General features: G+C 43.9%; 1 protein-coding gene across 3 annotated transcripts in view; it reads right to left on the bottom strand.

The window, feature by feature from the left end:
• Positions 1–249: 249 nt before the first annotated feature.
• PAK3 (p21 (RAC1) activated kinase 3) overlaps positions 250–21,472 on the bottom strand; it is a 126,855-nt gene continuing 105,632 nt past the window's right edge. For all 3 annotated transcript variants that reach the window (XM_047764924.1, XM_047764925.1, XM_047764926.1), the window contains 2 exons: positions 4,675–4,812; positions 250–801 (listed from right to left, as the gene is read on the bottom strand). In XM_047764924.1, coding sequence (XP_047620880.1) covers positions 712–801; positions 4,675–4,812 — 228 coding nt within the window. In that variant the 3' untranslated portion in view covers positions 250–711. The remainder of the gene's footprint in view (positions 802–4,674; positions 4,813–21,472) is intronic.

Genomic DNA, 21,472 nt, shown 5'->3' with positions numbered 1-21,472 from the left:
CTTTTGGAAAATGTCCTAAAAGAAACCTTTTCCAATACCAATGCGGAAAAACGGGTACACGAACCAAGCCACCACTACAGAAGAAGAATAAAAAATTGCAACTCTATTAGGGCATGGACTTCCACATGTTCACACAGTACTTGCTCTGGGGTGGGGTTTTTTTTTTGTTGTTGTTGTTTTGTTTTGCTTTCTTTTTGTTTTTTTTTTGTTTTGTTTTTGTCTTTTACTTTAAAAAAAAACATTTTGACATCTTTTTTTTTTTTTCTGGACATCTAATGACAATGAAAGTGAAAAACATCACATCGGGTAAGGAGTTTTGAAGGAGGTTCGAATGCAAGAGGGCCTACTCTCTAACTTAAAAACAAACACAACACTATGAAGAGGGAGTGTGCATCTTTGAGAAACTTTGTTTTCTTCAAAGTGAATGCACAAAATGAGGGGATTCACTACTGGCTCTTTCGCTTCACGGTGGAAGTGACCACTTTATGGCCACTTCGACATTGCTGCCCTGTTAGGGCTGCGATTCAGGCTTACAAATAAATTACATAATCTGAGGGAGTAGGAAAAAGGCTTATAAGAAGTTTCTATTCATTTGAAAGGTAAGGAACCCCCGGCCCATTTGACTGTCTTTTCTTCCATCTTTCCGCAGGCAGCGGAGTTTTATTTCAGTCTCACTCATGAGGGAGATGGTGTGGGGTAAGGCTTGCAGTCCTAGCGGCTGCTGTTCTTAATCGCTTCCTTTGCAGCAATAATCAGAGGAGTCAGGCTGGAGAGAGGCTTGGCTAATTTTAAAAATGGATGCTGCAAAAGGAAAAAAAAAAAGAGGAATTACTGGCATTCTTTCCTCCAATACGTATATTACTTTACACCTTCAAGGAGCCTTTTTTTTTTTTTTCCCATTGAAAAGTATTTTGTGGATCCAGCTGAACGACTTTTTGAAAAAAGTAGTGCCTGCTTTTGTCCTTCAGATGTTTTCTTCCTTCTGTGTTATGAGATCTCCTGGAAGCTGCCTGGCAGAGCTGGATATTCAGAGTAGGGGTCTTGTAAAATCTCACTGTACTTGCAAGTCTCACGTTCCGATTTTCTTAAACTGATGAATTTAGCTGGAGCAGCCCTCTCGTTTGAAAAAGTGTATTCTGTTGACCACTCAAGACCTTGACCCTGAAATCAGTGGCCTCCTAACTGCTAAACTCAAGCGTGTGCCTCCACCATTTCTCTTGTGGCCTCTCTACGGCACCCTGGACAAGGGACTATCTCTTCCTTCTTTGAGGTGTTGTCCTCTTTGGGAGCCTGTGACATTCTACTGTGTCGGGTCTCTTCCATGTGCATAGCTCCCTGAGCCTCCCGCTCTATCTTCCTCCCTGGTTTCCCGTCTTCCTCCCACCTTCCAGCAGTCGGCTCCATCACCTTCTTCTTCTAATTTAATTCCTTGGAGAACTCAATTCTTTTCATGGTTTCAACCTCTCAGCAGCTTTATGGGGAGGACTCCCAAACCTATTGTGTGACCTGATCTCTTTCCTGAATTCTGGTCCTATTTGTCTAATTGCCTGCTGGACATGTCCTTTTGAATGTCCTTCTCCCACCTTGAATTCAACATTTAAAAATGTATGTTCAGGAGTTCCCATTGTGGCTCAGTGGTAATGAACCTGACTAGTATCCATGAGGACTCGGGTTCGATCCCTGGCCTTGCTCAGTGGGTTAAGGATCTGTGGTGAAGGTCACAGACACAGCTCGGATCTGGCGTTTCTTTGGCTGTGGTTGTAGGCTGGCAGCTGCAGCTCCCATTCGACTGCTAACCTGGGAACTGCCATATGCCACGGTGTGGCCTTAAAAATTAAAACAAAAATTAAAAATGTATGTTCATTTGGGGTTAGTAGATGCAAACTACTGGATTTAGAATGGATGAGCAATGTGGTCCTACTGTATAGCACAGGAAATTACACCTCCAATCTCTTGAGATAGACCATAGTGGAAGATACTATAAGAAAAAGAAGGGGTGTGTGTGTGTGTGTGTGTGTGTGTGTGTATGGGTCACTATGCTATCCAGCAGAAATTGACACACACGGAAAATCAACTATCCCCTCATAAAAAGAAAATGTGTGTTCAAGTCCCCCAAACAGGGGACTTTTGTGTGATGTAAGCTACGGGGGAGTCCGAGCGCCTGGGTCCAATCCTCCGATTTGCTTCTCACAATGGGTAAATGAGCTAAGTGACAGTTCCTTGTCAGTTACATAGAGGCCAATAATGTTAGCCACCATACTATCTCCTGTCACTTCTGCTTTTGCTGAATGCCACCACTGGTGGGACACTGTGAAGTCGTATTTGTGTGCTACTTTCTTATGTGCAATCAGCTACCAAGGGCTTCCTTTTCAACGCCTTTTTAATAATGCTCTCTGGCTTTCCCTAGGCCTAATCAACTTAATCCTGATTTATAACAATAACTTCCCCTTGATCTTCCTGCCTCCGTTTCTTTCTGTCGCTGATTCTTATTGCTTACCACGGATTCATCTTCCCAAACAAAGCTTTCACCACGTGTGTTCCTCAGCTATCTGCCGTGTTTCTCCACTGCCTGCAGCCCCTACCCTTCAGCCTGGTGTTCAAGGTCCTCGAAGGTCCTGTCTCCTACAGCATCCTTACGTGACCTCTTCACTTCAGCTACATTTTCTATTTTCCCTTCCCTTAAACTTTGCCTGCAAGCCTTCGGTCATGTGATGACCCATCTGCAATTCCTTACCCCTTTTCCCTCAAACTATCTATCTAAAACTGATCTTTCAAGGCCCAGCAGGACCTGTTCCTGTTTGCAGACATTGTCAGAATGCCGTAGCCCACAGAAGTATTTCTCTAATCAACCACAGCATTACTGCTGGAAGAGCCACTTGGTTGGAGTAAGTCTCTAAAAAATCTTGCATTTTTTTTTCCTATGCTCCCAAGGAGACTGTGAGGTGCGAAGAGTCCAGACCATGTCTTTAACAGATCTGTATTGCCTATTGCACTTAAGCCTTGCAAAGAGAAGTCACTCAATAAATATCCATCTATTTGTGTCTTCACTCAAACCTTCCAGGGGTGTGAATGTCATGTCTCTCTCTCTCTCCTTTCCAACCTCTAAAACGGGCAGTGACTGGCTAGAGTCAGAGAATGGAGCTATATGGGCTTAAGGTGATATACACATTATAGCTCACACGTATTGAATGAAAAGATGCAACAAACTCTTCAATTTTCTCAAAATACCATCTTGCGTCAGTAATATGACTGGTTTAGATAAAAGTATTGCTGGGGAAGGAATTAACTAGATAATTGATCCAATTACCTATATGACTCTACAGCTATATTAAAAGAACGTATATCTTCACTCCTCTTCGGCAGAAGGCATAAGAGGAACGTGTCTCAGGGTGTGTTTGTGGGCTGGTGGGAGGGGTGAAAATATGTGGAAGTGAAGCACGCAAAACTCCCAAGTTTTTCGTCTACAACTGGAGGCTGGATTAGTGAGAGGATTAATGAAGGGCTCTTTCAGATTTGACATTTTTAGGGCCCCATGACAGCCTGTGAAATGTTCACAGAGTAGCAGAAAAGAGCAGGTGTGGCCTCCCCAGTTCCTCCAAGTTGGTTCGCCCCAGGTAGGACGTGGGTTGGGATGGGTTGGTATTTTTGCCCGCGTGTGGCCCTCTGTCTCCGGAGGGAGTTCAGAAGCAACAGGAACTTGCTGGTGTTTGGCTTAGAACGGGCTGTGTCTACGGTTAATAGCGCTTCTGTACGACCAAGTGTTAGGCCTTTTGTTTAACTGGCTTATTGTGTTCAAAGTCAGGGAGAGCATGCAGTCAACTTTTCTTGGCTATTACAGATCTTGATAGTTTCCCCCCCGAGGAACAGGGCCCAGCAGTGAAGCTCTATGTGTAATCCTGGGCATACACTGCTTTATCAATATCAACGCATTCCCCCCCCACCCCCCACATTGGTTTGTGTGGAGGGAAGTCAGACAGTCCGGGGCTCGAATCCAAGTTCTGCCACTCGATCAGCTGTGTGAGCTTCAATGTCTACAACTGTAACCTGGGATAGGAACGCCTACCCCAGAGAGGTGTAAGAATGAAGTGAGATAGCGTGCGTGGAGAATTCGGTATCAGGTAGGTGCTAATTATCATACTAGAGATGAATCCCTGAGAGCCATGAAAAGGACAAATGGTTACAGAGGCACTCACCACGGGATGGTACTCACCCAGGCAAGCAGGGGCCTGCCATTTGGCATCACAAGCAAAGGGGCTTTGACCAGTAAAGCATTAGAGTAGCAAATGCCATGGAAATAATTGCATAGTTATGTAGAGAATTACCTCCGGCCAAGAGCACCTGCATACAACATCCAGGGGCACAAGTAAAGTTTAGAACAAAACAGCAACACCAGAGGTTCACATTGCTTTTTCTTTTCCCTTGCAAAATAAGACTCCAGGAAGAACAAAAGAGATTTATCGAGCAAGCTGCCAACTTCTCAGAAGAAAAAGGCCACATGCCAGTCAATCGCGTATTAGATGCATGCCTATACTTATGTGCCCGTGGTCTCAAATCAAAATGGGTTAGAGCCTAACTCGAACCAGACATCTCTTGACAGAGCTCTCTTCCTGTCACACACTGAGATGGAAAAGCTCAATCAAATGACTCTCTGTAACTGTCCTATTTAATGTTCACCTGCAAAAGCTCCTTGGCGGATCCTCGTCTGTCCACATCCATCTCAAGACAGCGATTTAAAAAATCACGGAACACAGCAGACAGTCTCTCGGGATTCTGGAGCTCGGGGGTTCCATTAGTGGCTATCAGATATAATGCCTACAGGGGAAAAAAAGGTCTATTCAGCACATACACATTAGGATTGTGAGTTGGCACAGAAGACATACATCCAGCTTATTCGGGTTTACACCACAGGTCTTAAAAAATCTCACTGGAGGCAAAGACACGGACACGTATTGTAAAGTTTCTGTAACATTTAGAAATGATGACTTTTTTTTTCTCTTTTTTTTGGCCGCCCCACAGCATATGGAGTTCCTGGGCCAGGGATCAGATCTGAGCCGTCATTGCAACCTAAGCTGCAACTGCCGCAACGCCAGATCCTTAACCCACTGTGCTGGGCTGGGGATTGAACCTGCGTCCCAGGACTCCCAAGATGCTGCTGATCCTGTTGCACCATGGCAGGAACTCCAAGAAATGCTTACTCTTGGCAGTAACCGGGGTGACAGTGAGGTGCCCCACCTCCAAAAGCTTGGAAATAAGGTTATAAGGTTGTGCTCTGAGAGTTAAGCCAGTAAAAATCCATGTACAATGAACGTGTGTTTAACCACCAAGGAAATTAAACTGAAGCACTGCCTGGGGATCTGTGACTGAAGAGTTGGGGGACACATCCATCCAATCATGTTGACTTAAGCGTAACCTTTGGAAGGCGTGGCTACAAAGGTGATTGTAATTTACTGTGAGCAGACCAGGGATGAAGAGACTCCATTAGAGCAGAGGAGTACAAAGAATCAGAAGATGACAGTGCCTGAGTGACAACTAACCTGTGGGGTATTTTGTTCTGTGGCAGATGTATCCCTATAACAGATTTTAATTAGGTTTCCTATGAGAGTCTAATAAAAGAAATATAAGAAAAGTTGACATAGGTCACCCTGTATCCTACTATAAAATAAGCTGCTAATAGATCCCTGAGATCTTTGGAGTGTCAGACCCCCGCTGAGAGATAACAACTCGTGGTGTGCTGGCAGAATCAAGGGGCCCTAGCCTTCAAGGTAGAGAGCTGGACCTAGGACCGTGGTTAATTCACAAGAGGAAACCCATCTTTCACAGGCTCTTGACAGCCATAAGCCACTGATCCTTCCTCATGCCTCCTCTAAGCAAACTATTCTAGAGCGTTAAGTAGGTGTCAGGCATCATATTAGATACTGGAGATCTGAAGGTGCATGACAGAATGTCCTACATTCAAAGTGGAGTCTAAAAAAAAGGATCCGAACGAACTTACTTGCAGAACAGAAACAGACTCACAGACTCCGAAAAACTTACGGTTACCAAACGGGACAGGTGCAGGGGGAGGGAGGGGTAGACGGGGGTCTGGGATGGAAAAGTTCTACAACTGGGGTGTGATGATGGTTGTACAACTATTATATTATTATATTTATATGATATATAATTACACTATATTTATAGTATATAAATATGTATTATATATCAAATTTATATTATATATAAATATGTATTATATTTATATTATATAAAAATACATTATATTATATTTATATTTATTATATAAATATAATAAAACTCAAAAAAAGATGGCCCGATTTAGTGAAGGAGACATACATAGTTCCCATAGAGTGAGACAAAGAGCTAATAGAGGAACGTAGCAAGCGCTAAGTGAAAATGAGGATGAAGCAACTGACACTAGAGCTCAGAGAAAGCTTCATGGAGGAGAAGGTCGGTATCTGAACAAGGTCTTAAAGGATAAACAGGCGTTTTCCTGCAGGTATTGCCACCAGGGTTATGGCTGCCTTTGGGACCAGACCCCTAACTATTATGAAGACATGTTCCCTCTTGAACTTGCTTGGACTTCGCAGCAAATTATCACCCCCCGCCTTTCTACCACGGTTCTTAATATTATCATCAAAAATACTTCTTTCAAAGTCCTTTCCCAGGCCAGTTTTCATCAGCTGGCGAGGACATCTCTCCTCCTGTTCAGAAACTTCCACAGGTGCACTTTAGATAGGGCTAGGCAGGACTGTTTAATCCAGTGGCTGGCAACCTATAGGATGCAGCGGAATCACTTAAGAGGGCTTGTTAAAACACAAGATTCCTGAAGTTCCTGTTGTGGCTCAGCAGTTAACGAATCTGACTAGCATCCATGAGGACGCAGGTTCGATCCCTGGCCTCGCTCAGGGGGTCAAGGATCCAGCGTTGCCATGAGCTGTGGTGTAGGTCGCAGACGCAGCTCGGATCTTGCGCTGCCGTGGCTGTGGGTAGGCCAGCAGCTACAGTTCCAATTCGACCCCTAGGCTGGGAACCTCCATATGCTGCGGGTGTGACCTTAAAAGCAAAACAGAAAAACAAACAAACAAAACACAGATTCCTGGATCACACCTCCCAGAGTTTCTGGAGAGGGGCCTGAGAATTGGCATTTGAACGAGTCCCCTGTTGGTTGCGGATGTATATGTTTCAGGAGCACTTTCTGAGAACTGGTTTACTCCACCCGGATAACTAAACAATAGACTTATCACTGCTTGAAGCACCTGTCCTCACAAACCATCTCTTGTTCCCTTAGTAAAAGAAAACTGGCTACTGCAAGTTACATTTGCTGCCTCCTCCTAAAACTCAGTTGGTCACAATTGCGCCCAACTCTCCAGCCTTCGCTGGCTTTTCTTCTTTGTAGCCAAACCCAGTCCTAAACCAACACATCTCTTTTCTCCCTTTCCACTCTCACTAAGTCCACATGCATGCTGTACCGGTTCATTTTCTCTTGTTTTTCACCATTCTTAGCTCAATAGATTCTACTCTACATAAGCTTGCTCAAAACAAGCACACATACATCTCTACCCCAAGGCCTTCTCACCTCTCTTCAATCCCTGTACTAAGAAAAAGGTTGAAACACCCCGACATGTTAACAGTGGTTCTCTCTGGGTGGCAGGATTGTTAGTGACTTAATTTTGAAAACATATTTTGCAATTTTCCACATTTTCTACAATGAACACGACTGCTTTTATTATTTTTAAAACCCTCCCGAAACATTCTTTAAAAAATCTAAAAAGCTGTGCCATCCAATTTACACAAAAATCCTCATCTATTTCCCTTTGTCCTCCTAGGATTAAACCTGCTTTTCATCAAGTACGACCCCTGGAGGGAAACAAAAACGCAGACGATTTCTTTTTCAACTATTGTTTTCATTTTAATTGCAACAGTATTATTTCCAACTAATTTCCATTGCAAAAATCCACACTTTCAGTTGTATTATGGCTAAATTGGCCTTCGTGGACCGGCCTGGGAACCTACTCACTATGCATAATGCCGCTTCTATGGGAAAATGCCCTCTGAGTTCCAAATAATTAACTTAAAAGTGAACTTGTGTGTAAGCCGGGTACTATCTTTGTGAAAAAACAAAAATTGCTATCCACTGCCCTGCTAATGAGAGACAAATACAGTTGTAGGCATTACCAACAATCACAGCAAAAAGCGGTTTCCCTAGCAAAGTCAAGTCTTAGCTGAAGGAAGATTAAGGAAACTCAAACTAGGCATGAGTGATCAGATCCTGGTTTTATTTGAGTTTGTGAAAACTCAAAGAAAACGAGCTGGCAGAGAAATCAGACTAGACATCTTTCACTTAGCATAATACCCACCAACTCAGAAAAAGACAAATACTATATGATATCACTTATATGTGGAATCTAAAAAAACAGAACAAATATATGTCTAGCATACAGAATATAGCCAATATTTTCTAATAACTTTAAATGAAGGACAATCTATAAAAAAACTGAATCACTATGTTGTACACCTGAAACTTACATAATGCGTATCAACTATACCTCAATAAAAAAAGAAATTAGATATTTCCTTTACAGTTGGTTGCTCCTTGAGTAAGAGACCCAGAATCATACTTGACTTTTCCTACTTCCTCATTCAGAAACCTTCCCCTCCCCAACCCTTTCTATAATTAGTCTAGTAGCTTCTGTTCATGCAATCCTGAGAAATGTCTTTCACACCCATTCGCCTTCCTCTGTTTCTACTGTCTCTGCTAAAGGTTGAGCTTCCCTCAGAATGTTACAATAGAGTCCCAACAGGTTTTTCTTTTAATTAATTTTATTTTCTTTTTTAAAATGATTTTTATTTTTTCCATCACAGCTGGTTTATGGTGTTCTGTCAATTTTCTACTGTACAGCAAAGTGACCCAGTCACACATAAATATATACATTATTTTTCTCACATTATCCTCCATCATGTTCCATCATAAATGATGGGATATAGTTCCCAGTGGTATACATACATGTCCACTGAGAGATGAATGGATTAAGAAGATGTGGTATATATACACAATGGAATACTACTCAGCCATAAAAAAGAACAAAATAATGCCATTTGCAGCAACATGGATGCAACTAGAGACTTTCATACTAAGTGAAGTAAGTCAGAAAGAGAAAGACAAACACCATGTGCTATCACTTATATCTGGGATCTAATACAGGGCATAAATGAAACTTTCCACAGAAAAGAAACTCATGGACTTGGAGAATAGACTTGTGGCTGCCATGGGGAGGGGGAGGGAGTGGGATGGACTGGACTGGGAATCTGGGATTAATAATGAATTAATTTTTTTTTGTCTTTTTTTGCTATTTCTTGGGCCACTCCTGCGGCATGTGGAGTTTCCCAGGCTAGGAGTCGAATTGGAGCCATAGCCACCGGCCTATGCCAGAGCCACAGCAACGCGGGATCCGAGCCGCATCTGCAACCTACACCACAGCTCACGGCAACACCGGATCGTTAACCCACTGAGCAAGGGCAGGGACCGAACCCGCAACCTCATGGTTCCTAGTCAGATTCGTTAACCACTGTGCCACGACGGGAACTCCTGAATTAATTTTAAATTTTATTGTCCCACCCGTGGCATATGGAAGTTCCCGGGCCAGGTATGGAATCTGAGGTGCACATTAAAGTGGGACCCTTTAATCCACTGTGCTGGGATGGGGACTGAACCCGCACCTCCACAGTGACCTGAGCTACTGCAGTCAGATTCTTAACCCACTGTGCCACAGTAGGAACTCCCCAAGTTTTTCTTACTCAAGCCTTTTTATTCTTCAGTCCATCCTCCTTAATAATCTATCTCAATCTAAATCTCATCGTGGCATCTGTGTTTCTGCTTCAACGATTTGTGGCAGTTCCCTGGGGTCCGCAGATGTGGTTTTCAAATTGTACTACCCCCAATTCCCCTCAAGAGCAGTCAAGTGGGAAAAGAGGTGGGAGAGGGAGATAGATGTAGAGATTCTAGGACCCCGCACCCACCCATATGTGTTTCAATCAGAGGAATATTTCCTTTTTTCCTCGCAATTTATTTATGCTGCCAAGCATGGTTTCATTTGAGCCAAGGGATCACAAGAGTTGTTTGAAAACACAGGACATAGTAAAAACTCCTTAGCGTGGCATGTAAGGTCCTCCCTCCCTACCTTTCCAGTCCTCATCTATTCTCTTCTTGCCCCAGAGCCCTGCTTCCCCACCCTCACATACATGCACACACTGGCCAAATAGCACATACCATTCATGCCAATTAGTTCATAAGAAATGCTTTTTTCATATCCACCTAAAATGCTCTTCCTTTAAGTGTCCGGTGAACTTCTAGTTGCCTTTTAATTTCTATTTCAAATGGCATTTCCCTTCGAAAGTCTTCTCCATCTCTCCCAGATGGATATGGTAAACAATCACCCCCGGTTTTCTGGGGCCTGTCCTGAGTTTCTACTACCGAAGATCCTATGTCCCTCATTACCGAGCCAACTACGGCGATCGCCCTGCACTCCTTTGGGCTACTACAGCCCTGTGTGCGTATGTCTTATTTTCACATTGTATGGTGCATACTTGTTACTTGTTCACGGGTCTGTCTTCCTGGACTGTGAAGGTAGGAATTGTGTCATGATCAGCTCTGGATTTTATGGCAACTGGCTCAAAACAGGTGCTCAATAAATGGTTTTGTTGCTAAATGAAATGAGAGCCCAAATGTACAAATCCATTCGACTGAGCTGGGGCTCTGAGAGAGCCTTTGCTATACAAAGCATTGAAGCGCCGAAGCTAAAGTGAATTAGTAAACACAGGGGAAGATATACAATGACAAAAGCATCCTCTCTGAGGTGAACAGGCCTGGCAGTGGTAACTTCTGACTACCCAACTCTTCACTGTGGGAGAAGGAAGACAGTTCTCTGAGCAATGTGTGTAAGGCGATGCCACCAAAGGGAGAGAGGGCTGAAGAAAGAGGACCACACCATGTCTGCTGCGGGCAAACTGGGGGAGGAAGCAGAGACAATAAGTTCTTTCTGAAACGGGAAACATAGAAACTTAGTCTTATCTGACTGATCTTGAACAGAGAGGAGCTTTTGATTAATCTTCTGCTACGTCATTAAACGCAAGGTCTGTTTCATTCCTAAGGTGAGGCAATATAGGTCCCATGACCTAATGATCTTATTTATAATGTTAGACAACCTTTGGCCCCCAAATGATGCCTTTCTTCATTGTGAAATACACATTACCTGGAAGTTTTGGACATTCTGGAATTCTTTTTTTTTTTTTTGTCTTTTTGCCATTTCTTGGGCCACTCCTGCGGCATATGGAGGTTCCCAGGCTAGGGGTCTAATCGGAGCTGTAGCCACCGGCCTATACCCCAGCTCATGGCAACGCCGGATCCTTAACCCACTGAGCAAGGCCAGGGATTGAACACGCAACCTCATGGTTCCTAGTCGGATTCATTAACCACTACGCCACGACGGGAACTCCCATTCTGGAATTCTTAAAAACTCTCTATCTCTTGGCCATAACATGCAAACATCACAGCTTTCTATGGACCTTGATGTGCAGCAAAATTTACCTAAATACTCAGAGAAAACTACTTTACCCAGTTGGAGGAATAATTCAATTTACCTTATTGGCAATTTCCTCAGTGAAAAAAGATCACAGCAGTCATCTTAGACATTACCACATTTCTCCAAAGAGGTCCCCAAACAATCCATATGTACCCAATAAATTTTCATTAAGGCAGTTTTGCAACAGGAGTAAACATTTAATTAAAAAAGCTTCAGTTGGTGACTTTAACTCATTATACCAGTTTATAAAGTTTAGGTTAAGACATTAGAAAACAAACCAGGAGACTTCCACGGAAATGTGTCAGTAACCATGAGAGATCCCGGCGCTGATATAAAGACTCCCTGTGCAAAGAGGAGTGGGTGTGGTGCAAACATTTCTTTCTAAGTCGAACCTTTGGGACTCCACACACATTTTCCCATGGAAATCGTGTTATACACGGTGAACAGACTGCCAGCCTAGCCCACAAAAATCGATTTAACAAACAACGTAACTATAAGACTGAGGGGGCTCCAATCAAGATGGCGGAGAAGAAGGACCTCCTCCCACAAATTTAAGACCAAGAAGGTTATTCCTCTCTCACTCTCTGTATAAATGCTATTTTCATGGGAAATACCAATAGCTAGCTCTTACTTAATGATTACTATGGAGCTCGCTTGATTCACACAACTCCCTGAGGTCGGCTCGATTGGGATCCCCAATTGACAGATGAAGAAACTGGGGGCTGTGGGATTAATATAATAACTTGCCCAACGTCACACCACTAGCAATGAGGGAGTCGATATTTGAATCCAGGGAGCGTGAGCCCAGAGTCTACGCTCCTGACCACTGCACAGTGGTTCCCAGCCTCTGAGGTAGTAGCTCTGGGAGGCAGAGGCAGACAAGGGCTCTTCAAGAAGTGAGACCCACTGAGCTGAGCAACTGCACCTTTCCCTCCAACAGAGGAAACAGCCCTCTTTGAGGTCAGCTGTTTTCCACTTGCTTGGAAATGGGGAACAAAAGGCAGGTACCCCGTTGGGTTTCCCAGTGTATTCACCAAGGTCTGTACATATGTTGAGAGTTTATAAGCAGTGTGTCCTCTGGTTGTTGCCTGCAACCTACTGCTGTCCTGGTTCCTTTCTCGTTTTAGAATTTTCAACTCCCTTTGAGTGTTTTATCGGAGAGATTTGGCAATGAGGGACTTGACACCTTATGACTGACTTGTGACCTGGGATTTCAGAGGTTAAAGGCCAGAGTACATTACTGCCTCTGATGTGTTTATGGATTTCACGAAAGGCCTGGCATTTCTTTCTAAGAAGAGAGTAAATAGGGCCAAATCTCCAAAAAAGAAATTACTATAACTAATCTTGTATTCTGTATTTTGACTTATTCAACCCCATGGTCCAGTGTGATAACTGAATAAGTGCTGTGGCCTAATTTAACTTCCTGTAAGTCTTGCATTGTAGTTCTCATCTGTCACCAAATTATGCATTGGAGGGGGCTCTGCTCTTGTTTAATCCCTAAAAAGCCATTTAAAAAGAGCTTATTATAGATCTATCCCCTTATAGGTTGATGGTAAAAGGTAATTAGGTACCATTGACTGATTAGGTGTTGGCCTAGCCTTACAGTGCTCCATTCCAGCATTAAAAAAACTGCCAGAAGATAAAGACCAGATGAGTCTGATAATGTATATGCTCATTCTCTCAGGATTAACAGTGCTTGTCAAGAAACATGGAGCTACCTGTGCTCAGCAAGCCACCTTGGGCAGCCAGGCAGCGCCCAAGGTTTAGAACCACAGGAAGTTTGGAAGGGGGAGCTTTGGGGGGAAGGGGACATAGAGATAGAAAAGCAGGAAAGTGAAATGGAGCAGGACGTAGAGGAGAGAAGCTGTAAGAAGCAGAGGGAGCTGGAGGACCCAGGGCAAGGACTGGAGCCAAAGGATCAAGGGGAGAGAAAGTAGCTGGTGGAACGAAGAGGAAGAGAAAGGATGATAAAGGCTAAACAGATCAGGGAGGTCAAGGGGACCCGATCCCAGGATCTATTCTGCTACGGCCACGTATCTCTGGTCTTTTTCACATAAAATTTCTCAAATCCTCTATATCTGGTATGTTGATTTCCCATCCACCCACCCCTGCCTCTCACCTTCTCTTTAGCCCACAGATTAGTTTCTAGTTCCAAGGTACTGCCTACTATTACACATTTGCTCCTGTCTCCTTTCAGGAGCAGGAGGAGACTAATTCCCTGATTCTTCTGGGCTTTTCCAAATTACCATATTAGGATCAAAACCCAGCTGGACCGTGATATGATCTGTGAAACAGACATTATTGCTCACATAAATTGGTGTCAACCTCAGTTTTATATGCGGTTCATCAGCTGAACAGCTCTGCACACAATGACAGGTGCTACTTCTCAATACACCCCAGAGGTAAACCATGGGTCCCTGCAACACCTTTATCACTGCCATGCTTTTCCCTGGCTTCTCCCGAGATTCCTGCCAGAGTGGGGCCCTGCCCAGTCCCACACGCAGCATGTTTTGCATCACGAGCAAGTGTCCTGTGTGGTAGGGAAAGGGGGATCTTTCCACTCGATGGAAAACTGATTCAGTCGGGAAATGATGAGAGAGACGTATGCCAGCAGCTTTCTAAAGATCCCAACTCTGACAGCACATACTCAAACCATGGGGTTAGTAGATGCGAACTACTGCATTTGGAGTGGATAAGCAATGAGGTCCTGCTGTTATAGCACAGGGAACTAACTATACCGATCACTTGTGATGGAACATGATGGAAGATAATATGAGAACAAGAATGTATATGTATATATGTATAACTGCGTCACGTTGCTGTACAGCAAATTGACAGAACATGGTAAATTAACTATAATAAAAAAATGAAACAACAAAACAAACCCATGGGCCTGCTTACACTCAGGAAAGAGTGGAGTCAATCTGCAGCCTAAGGAACACAGAATCAGAGATCCATGAGTTTCCCCTTTTATTGAACTCAATTCCATGGGGAAGACCAATAGAGAAAACAAGTGAAAGAGGAACTATTTTGGTGGAACTGAGAGCCACATGACCTTCCCCTTGGGCCCCAAAGACCTCTATGGAATTCTAAGAGTCCATGGAACTCATGGAGTCCACTGGTAACCAATAATTTTGTCATATTCCACTTGTTTGAAGTGATAAGGAAATGGAAGCCCAGCAAGAAGTAATCTATTCAAGTTCACCGGGCTCTTGACTGGCAGACCGGGGAGGAGAATTCACTCTTCAGCTCCCGTGATGCACACGGTTGGTTGAGACACTAGACAGTTGGCCCCCTCACCGTCGTTGGCCACTCACAGATGCAAAGCACTAATGAATTTTGCCATCTAAGCAATGGGGCAATACTTTACAAAAAGAAGGAAGGAAGGAAGGAGGAGGAGGGAGGAAAGAAAGGAAAAGAGAGAAAAAGAGAGAGGGAGGGGGATGGAGGAAGGGAGGAAGGAAGAAGGGAGGGAGGGAGGGAAGAAGGAATGAGAAAGAAAGCCACAGCAAAAAGGTCAGCCTGGTTTTTTTTTGGGGGGAGGCGGATAATGTTAGAACATTGGGTCTTCCAGCTGCAGAGCTGAGATTGCCATAATCAAGTTAACTTTCTCTTCTAAGAGGCTTGCATAAAACACCTCAGAGTGTCCTTTTATCAGAATGCAAAGGGTCTTCTAAAATGACATCATTGCATGGAGTTCCCATCATGGCTCAGCAGTTCACGAACCCGACTAGTACCCATGAGGATGTAGGTTTGATCCCTGGCCTTGCTCGGTGGGTTAAGGATCCGGCGTTGCCGTGAGCCGTAGTGTAGGTCACAGACACAGCTCAGATCCCACATTGCTGTGGCTGTGGCATAGGCTGGCGGCTACAGCTCTGATTCGACCCCTAGCCTGGGAACTTCCCTATACTGTGGGTGTGGCCCTAAAAAGACAAAATAAATAAATAAAACAAAACAAAATCAAATAAAACGACGTTGCAACCAGGTTGGAAAAGGTATATTTCGAAATGATGACAAAGGTCAGAAATTGTGTTAAATATCAAGCAAATCCTGATCTTCTTGTTGAAGTCATTTTTTATCGGCAAAACCACAGATTTAAAAAGCCATAGGATCAAACACATAAGTGGGTATTTCAGTGGCCAAGGGCCCATCATTGCACTCTGTGATTTGTCCATTTAGAATGAACGTTGCTTTGCTTTCGAGGGACTTAACTACTTAATGATATAGGTCTAGTGCCTATTAGGACAATAGGCATATGCATCCTTGGCTTATTCCCAAGCCATGCTTTAAGGACACTGAAGAATGATAAGATAATCGTGGGATATGGGAATATCAGTCTTGGCCAACAGTAGGTCCCTGGCTACCATATTTTAAATCTTTCTTTCCCTCCTCTTTGCCTCGTCAGTCTCAGATTTTTAGTTTGCTGCGGAATCAATTTCTCCTGTGGCTGTCCGCTGGGTCATAACTCACCAGTTCGAGCTGTCGGCTTCTGAATTATAATCTAAATGAGACTTGCAGCTTTCCTATGGCTACGTCCCATTTTCCTATGCTAAATTCCTGACAACCAATGATTCTTAGGAGCGGTGTCTATCTTTTGACAGGCAATATTTCTTTTCTGATTAAAAAGAAACCCTGGTACTGTTCTATAATTATTTGAGTTGCAGTTATCCCAACTCGCCCCTCCTCGCAGGCATAGATTTGCCCTCAAAGTAGGAGGAGTGTCAACAAACCATCAATAAACCTTGCTGTTCCATAGTGGCTTACGGAAAAAGAAGGGAAGGCTCCCAGCTCTTCCTGAAATACATTCAAAACAATATTGACTGAGTGCTAGCAACGTGCAAAGTATGCTTGCTTCTCTGGCGCTCAGGAAGTTTATGTCTGACTTTAATTCCAAATGAGCACGCGCCATCAAACCCAGACATTCCGATTCATAGCACAGGTTCCAGGGGTTGGAGGGAGTTAGAAGGAAGCACTTTGGCCCTTAGTTGCTGTATTTTTTTAGTTGCTAGAGATTCTCTTCTTCTGCTTACGTCTCTTCTCAGGACATACAAGCTAACCAGAGTTTCCCTGGCTCTACAATAAAAAAAATAAGAGTAAACCAACATTTGTGTAATGCTTTAAGTGTGGGGAAAGGGGGTGTAGGGAGCCTCTTCGTGTAGACAACAGGTCCGAATTTAGATTTCTGCCCTCCCTTCTCTCTGGCCATACAGGTTATGCCCGCTTGACCATGAGTAGTCAGACTGATGGCTTCTTTCTCGCTAATACGCGCTAGGTACACAGCAAGCTGGTACCTTCTAATGATGGACTCCATTTGCGGGAGAAGCAAAATTGAAAAAGAAAATGGCATAGCGTGGAGGTATATTAATGTCATACTTTTTGGATAGCCTTGCTGGCATGGTAAATCACAGAATGCCAGAATGTGTCAGGATTTCAACAAGGTTTTGACAAAGTTAACTCGTGATTTTTTTTAGACGAACTGGAGACATTGGGCAGAATGATAGTATGGTCTTTTCTGGCTGCACAACCATGCTCAAGGAGGGCTGATGAATTGTTTTGCAGTCTAGGTAGGGTTCTATATAAAGTGCTTGACACGGAGCTCTGTTTTTGCTCTAGTCGTTGGGGTGGGAATCTGATGTCATTGGTTCTCAGAGCTCCACAGAGGATTGCAATGGTCAACCAAGGAGAAAAACCATCAGTATAGTGTAGGGGGTTCACACACTATACTAAATACTGTTTTTAGCATTCAGACATCTCTTTCTGATGCCAAGAACCATCTTCGAAAGATCCACTGTTTGGTAGTTTCACAGATGCCTAAAGCAAGGGTAGAAAGACAACACTTAAAGTTCATCTTAACTAGGATAAAGGTATGAAAAAATTACACATAAAAAGAGCTCCAGGAGCTCCCACTACGGCGCGACAGGATTGGTGGCGTCTTGGGAGTGCAGGGACGTGGGTTTGATCCCTGGCCCAGGACAGCGGGTTAGGGATCCAGCATTGCCACAGCTGCGGCTTAGGTCTCGACCGAGGCTCAGATCTGATCCCTGGCCTGGGAGCTCCATATGCCACGGGGTGGCCAAAAATGCAAAAAAGGGAGGGGGCACTCTACCCACAGGGTCCAGTAGGGACCTCGACTGGATGACACTGAGACATTTCACAAATACTAAATGCCCTCAAAACCCATTGACAAGAACAGCCCCATTGTGTGGAATGCAAAGCTAATAAAGAGGCACTCTCTTGGTGCTGAGAAGAAACAGCAACAACAAACCAAAGATTTGTTTTATGGAAATGATTATGCCTCCTTATTTAGAATCTGGTCATTATAATCACAGGTTTATAAAAAAGATATCTTCAAACGAACACAAAGGTTGGGAAGACGAGAAGTATACCAGCATTGGATTCGCATATCCACAGGGAAAATTTGATTTTAACTCTTAGTCACTTTGGCAAACAGAAAGAACAAGGCACTTTATTATGGGAGGCTGCACTAAAAATGCCCACGGGTCACAGAACAACACGTCCAAGGCCAATTATGCTGAATGCAAAGGCTTCAGGCAGTGAGGAAGTTGTCTCCTCTCTGTCTCTGGAAGGGTACCAACCTCATAACGTCCGTACAGTTAATAACTCTCTGACCTTTAAGAGGCATTTCATGAGCAAATTAGGTCAATTAGTACAGAGCAATTTACATTACAAAGAAATCCCAACCACTTTATAACTAGGGGGGAAAAGTAGCTAATTCCTTTGCATCAGTGATAGGTTAACAGGCAATCTTCCAAGAGGGTTTGCTCCATTCCAACGGACACGACAAAGACACAAAAAGCCACTAAAGCGAAATGCAACCTTCAAATGTGTAGCCTTGGATTTCACCTTTAATCTCTCCTGCTCAGTGTTACCCATTCATGGTAATTTCTACCAAACTGTGGAGAACCCTCCACTCCTTGAGGAGATGGGAGTGTAGCCAGCATGGAGGGTTAGCGGGGAATCCGCTCTTTCGTCATGAAGGGGTACAAAGTATTCGAAGGATGCTTTCCTCTCTTCTTCCTTTCTCACCTCTCTCTCCCTACAATAAGCTAGACCCTGTACTACAGGATGACATGCATCGTTTTATTTAGTTTTCACACTAACTCTGCAAGGTAGATGTTGCCCCCATTGCGCCCAAAGGAAACAGGCTTTAATAAAAGTTTTAAGTGACTTGCTGAAGGTCACAGAGCTGGTGGCTTGTGGAGCCAGGACACACCCAGATCTGCCTGACTACGCTGGCCAAATTCTATTCACATGAACATGCTACCCTTTCCTACTCTGACTTCCTTGCACGTCCTTCCTTTGCTCCTCCTCAAAGCCTAAGGCAGTGGATGGGTGGTGGTAGTGGAAGCGTTTTAAAGAAAGAAGGGCTAAGCTAGTTCTCTTCTCTCCCTCTCCCGAAGATGTGCCTCTGTGATATTCTATTCCCCACCCACGGCCTGGTTACCAGGATACAAGAAAACACAGGCTTCCGACAGAGTCCTGGAATATCTTTTTCTGTCCCATCTCCAGAGTTTCCGTGACCACATTTTTCAAATCCCGAATAAGGGCGTATATCTCAGGATGTTGTATTTTATTTAAGAGAACAATGAGGACAACGTATTTGAAATCAACACTTAAAAAGAACTGGTGGGAGTTCCCCTTGCAGTTCAGCAGTAATGAATCTGACTAGGATCCATGAGGATGTGGGTTCGACCCCTGGCCTTGCTCAGTGGGTTAAGGATGCAGCGTTGCGTGAGCGGGGGTGTAGGTCGCAGATGCGGCTCAGATCCTGCATTGCTGTGGCTGTGGCGTAGGCTGGCAGCTGTAGCTCTGATTCGACCCCTAGCCTGGGAACCTCCATATGCCAAAGGGGAAGCCCTAAAAAGACATTATTTTTTAAAAAGCACTTGTGGCACCTGGCAGAGGGATAGAGGGCCAGCTCAATATGGACCTGGTGACTTAGTTCCTGAAGACTGATCAGACATGGAGAGTAATGAGCAAAGTTAGAGTAAATCCTTTATCAGCAGAATTCAACAGGGTGGTCTTTCTGACAGATCTTTTTGTTACGGCTTAATGTAGGCTTTCTGAACCCCGGTGGCTTGTTAATCTGCAAGTACTTGTTTAGATACAAGGCTGTGGATCCTAACAGACAAGCTGTTAATTATTCTAATCCCCGGCTAGAAGATTGCCCATAAAGATTAAAACTTGTTTCTTTTTTTTTTTTCTAGCAATTAACAGCCTGGCTAAAGAGCGATCAATTGTTAACTGGGGAACTGAGGAAGGTCATAAATGCATTACCGAGACCAGTTGCTTTACAGAGCCATTTATTTAATCCTTAAATTTTGCAGGTTGTAAATTACTCATCAGAAAGCAGAAAGCAAAAGAGCCATAATCCATTTAGTGCCTCCAAACTCCGAAGACTTAGAGGAGGAAATCCATGGAAACAAGAGGCCTGATGTGTTCTTTCACTGCTATTTCTTAATGAGCAAAGGGGGTTAAACAATAAGGACAAGCCTGTGTCATTATCCTGATGCGCTGGTCCGCAGGTCAGGGGTGGGCTTGATTAAATTCACGGACCCACAATCGGTGGGAAAATGCCCCTTCTTTTCCATTCAGCCCCGCAGGCAGCTAATCAATGTGCACATCTCACTTCCAGATTGTTTCATGAGACCAGAGCAATAGCCCATTGCATTCATTAGGGCATCCACTCCTATCTGTTATTTTCTAACCCGCACAGGGACTAGGACAAGAGGCCACGTATCAGAGAAGAATTAGGGGGGGGCAAGGAGGAGGCTGTCCCCCTCTCCATACAGAGGGACTGCAGCTCCCAATTACAAGATGTTCGACTGCAAAAGAACTAGGTAATTAGTTTGTGGGTTTATTTACATGTGCAGAAGGATGCATAGATTTAGCTGGAATATGGATTTTTATAAGCTTAACATGTAAACACTTAACCATTTACTTAAGGGCAATGGGTTTTGTATACTATGAATAAAATTCAGCTTGACTCTTAGTGGTAATGAAGCAAGCATATGCAAGATGCCTTTGGCATTGGCATGGGTTCTGAGATTAGAACTTGAATCTGCACATATTTCCATTTCTCAATAGTGGGATGCCCTTTATATATACCACACAGCTTCTGGCTCATCTTTAGGCTCTATTCTAGAAGATAGCTATTGGCTCCCTGCTGTACGGAGCAAGCATTTCTTTCAATACTCCTCTGCCTTTCTCTGAATACAAACATGGTGGCATTGGGCTCTGGTGGCATTGGGCTCTGAAATGGAGCCTTTCTCTTTGTAGAGGTAACCAGAGCACATAAGGATCAAATCTCTGATTCTGCAGTAGCAAAGTGAGTTACTCAACACAAACGATTTCCATTCGTTTTCTTTTTTTTTCCTTTTTTTTTTTTCTTTTTTGCTATTTCTTGGGCTGCTCCCGCGGCATATAGAGGTTCCCAGGCTAGGGGTCGAATCGGAGCTGTGGCCACTGGCCTGCGCCAGAGCCACAGCAATGCGGGATCCGAGCTGTGTCTGCAACCTACACCACAGCTCACGGCAACACCGGATCGTTAACCCACTGAGCAAGGGCAGGGACCAAACCCACAACCTCATGGTTCCTAGTCGGATTCGTTAACCACTGCGCCACGACGGGAGCTTCTCCATTCGTTTTCTACTTGACAGTCTAATTAAGTTTGTGATTTCACCAGCCTGGTGCTGTGTCTACCTTGTGTTCCATTTAATACCCACCAAGCTGCTGTTGCTCAATAAATCATTACTGATGATGAAACAAAATCTAATTTTAAAAATTATAGCTGTCCTGGAAATGCATTTATTTACTGGGTTAAAGTAATTATAAAGTAAGTGTTTCCTAGATAGATCATTTAACCATGGCATGTG

This window comes from Phacochoerus africanus, chromosome X, assembly GCF_016906955.1.
Source record: "Phacochoerus africanus isolate WHEZ1 chromosome X, ROS_Pafr_v1, whole genome shotgun sequence".
Classification (NCBI taxonomy): domain Eukaryota; kingdom Metazoa; phylum Chordata; class Mammalia; order Artiodactyla; family Suidae; genus Phacochoerus; species Phacochoerus africanus.
The sequence above is the reverse complement of the archived record's forward strand: the minus strand, read 5'-3'. Positions and strand labels throughout refer to the sequence as shown.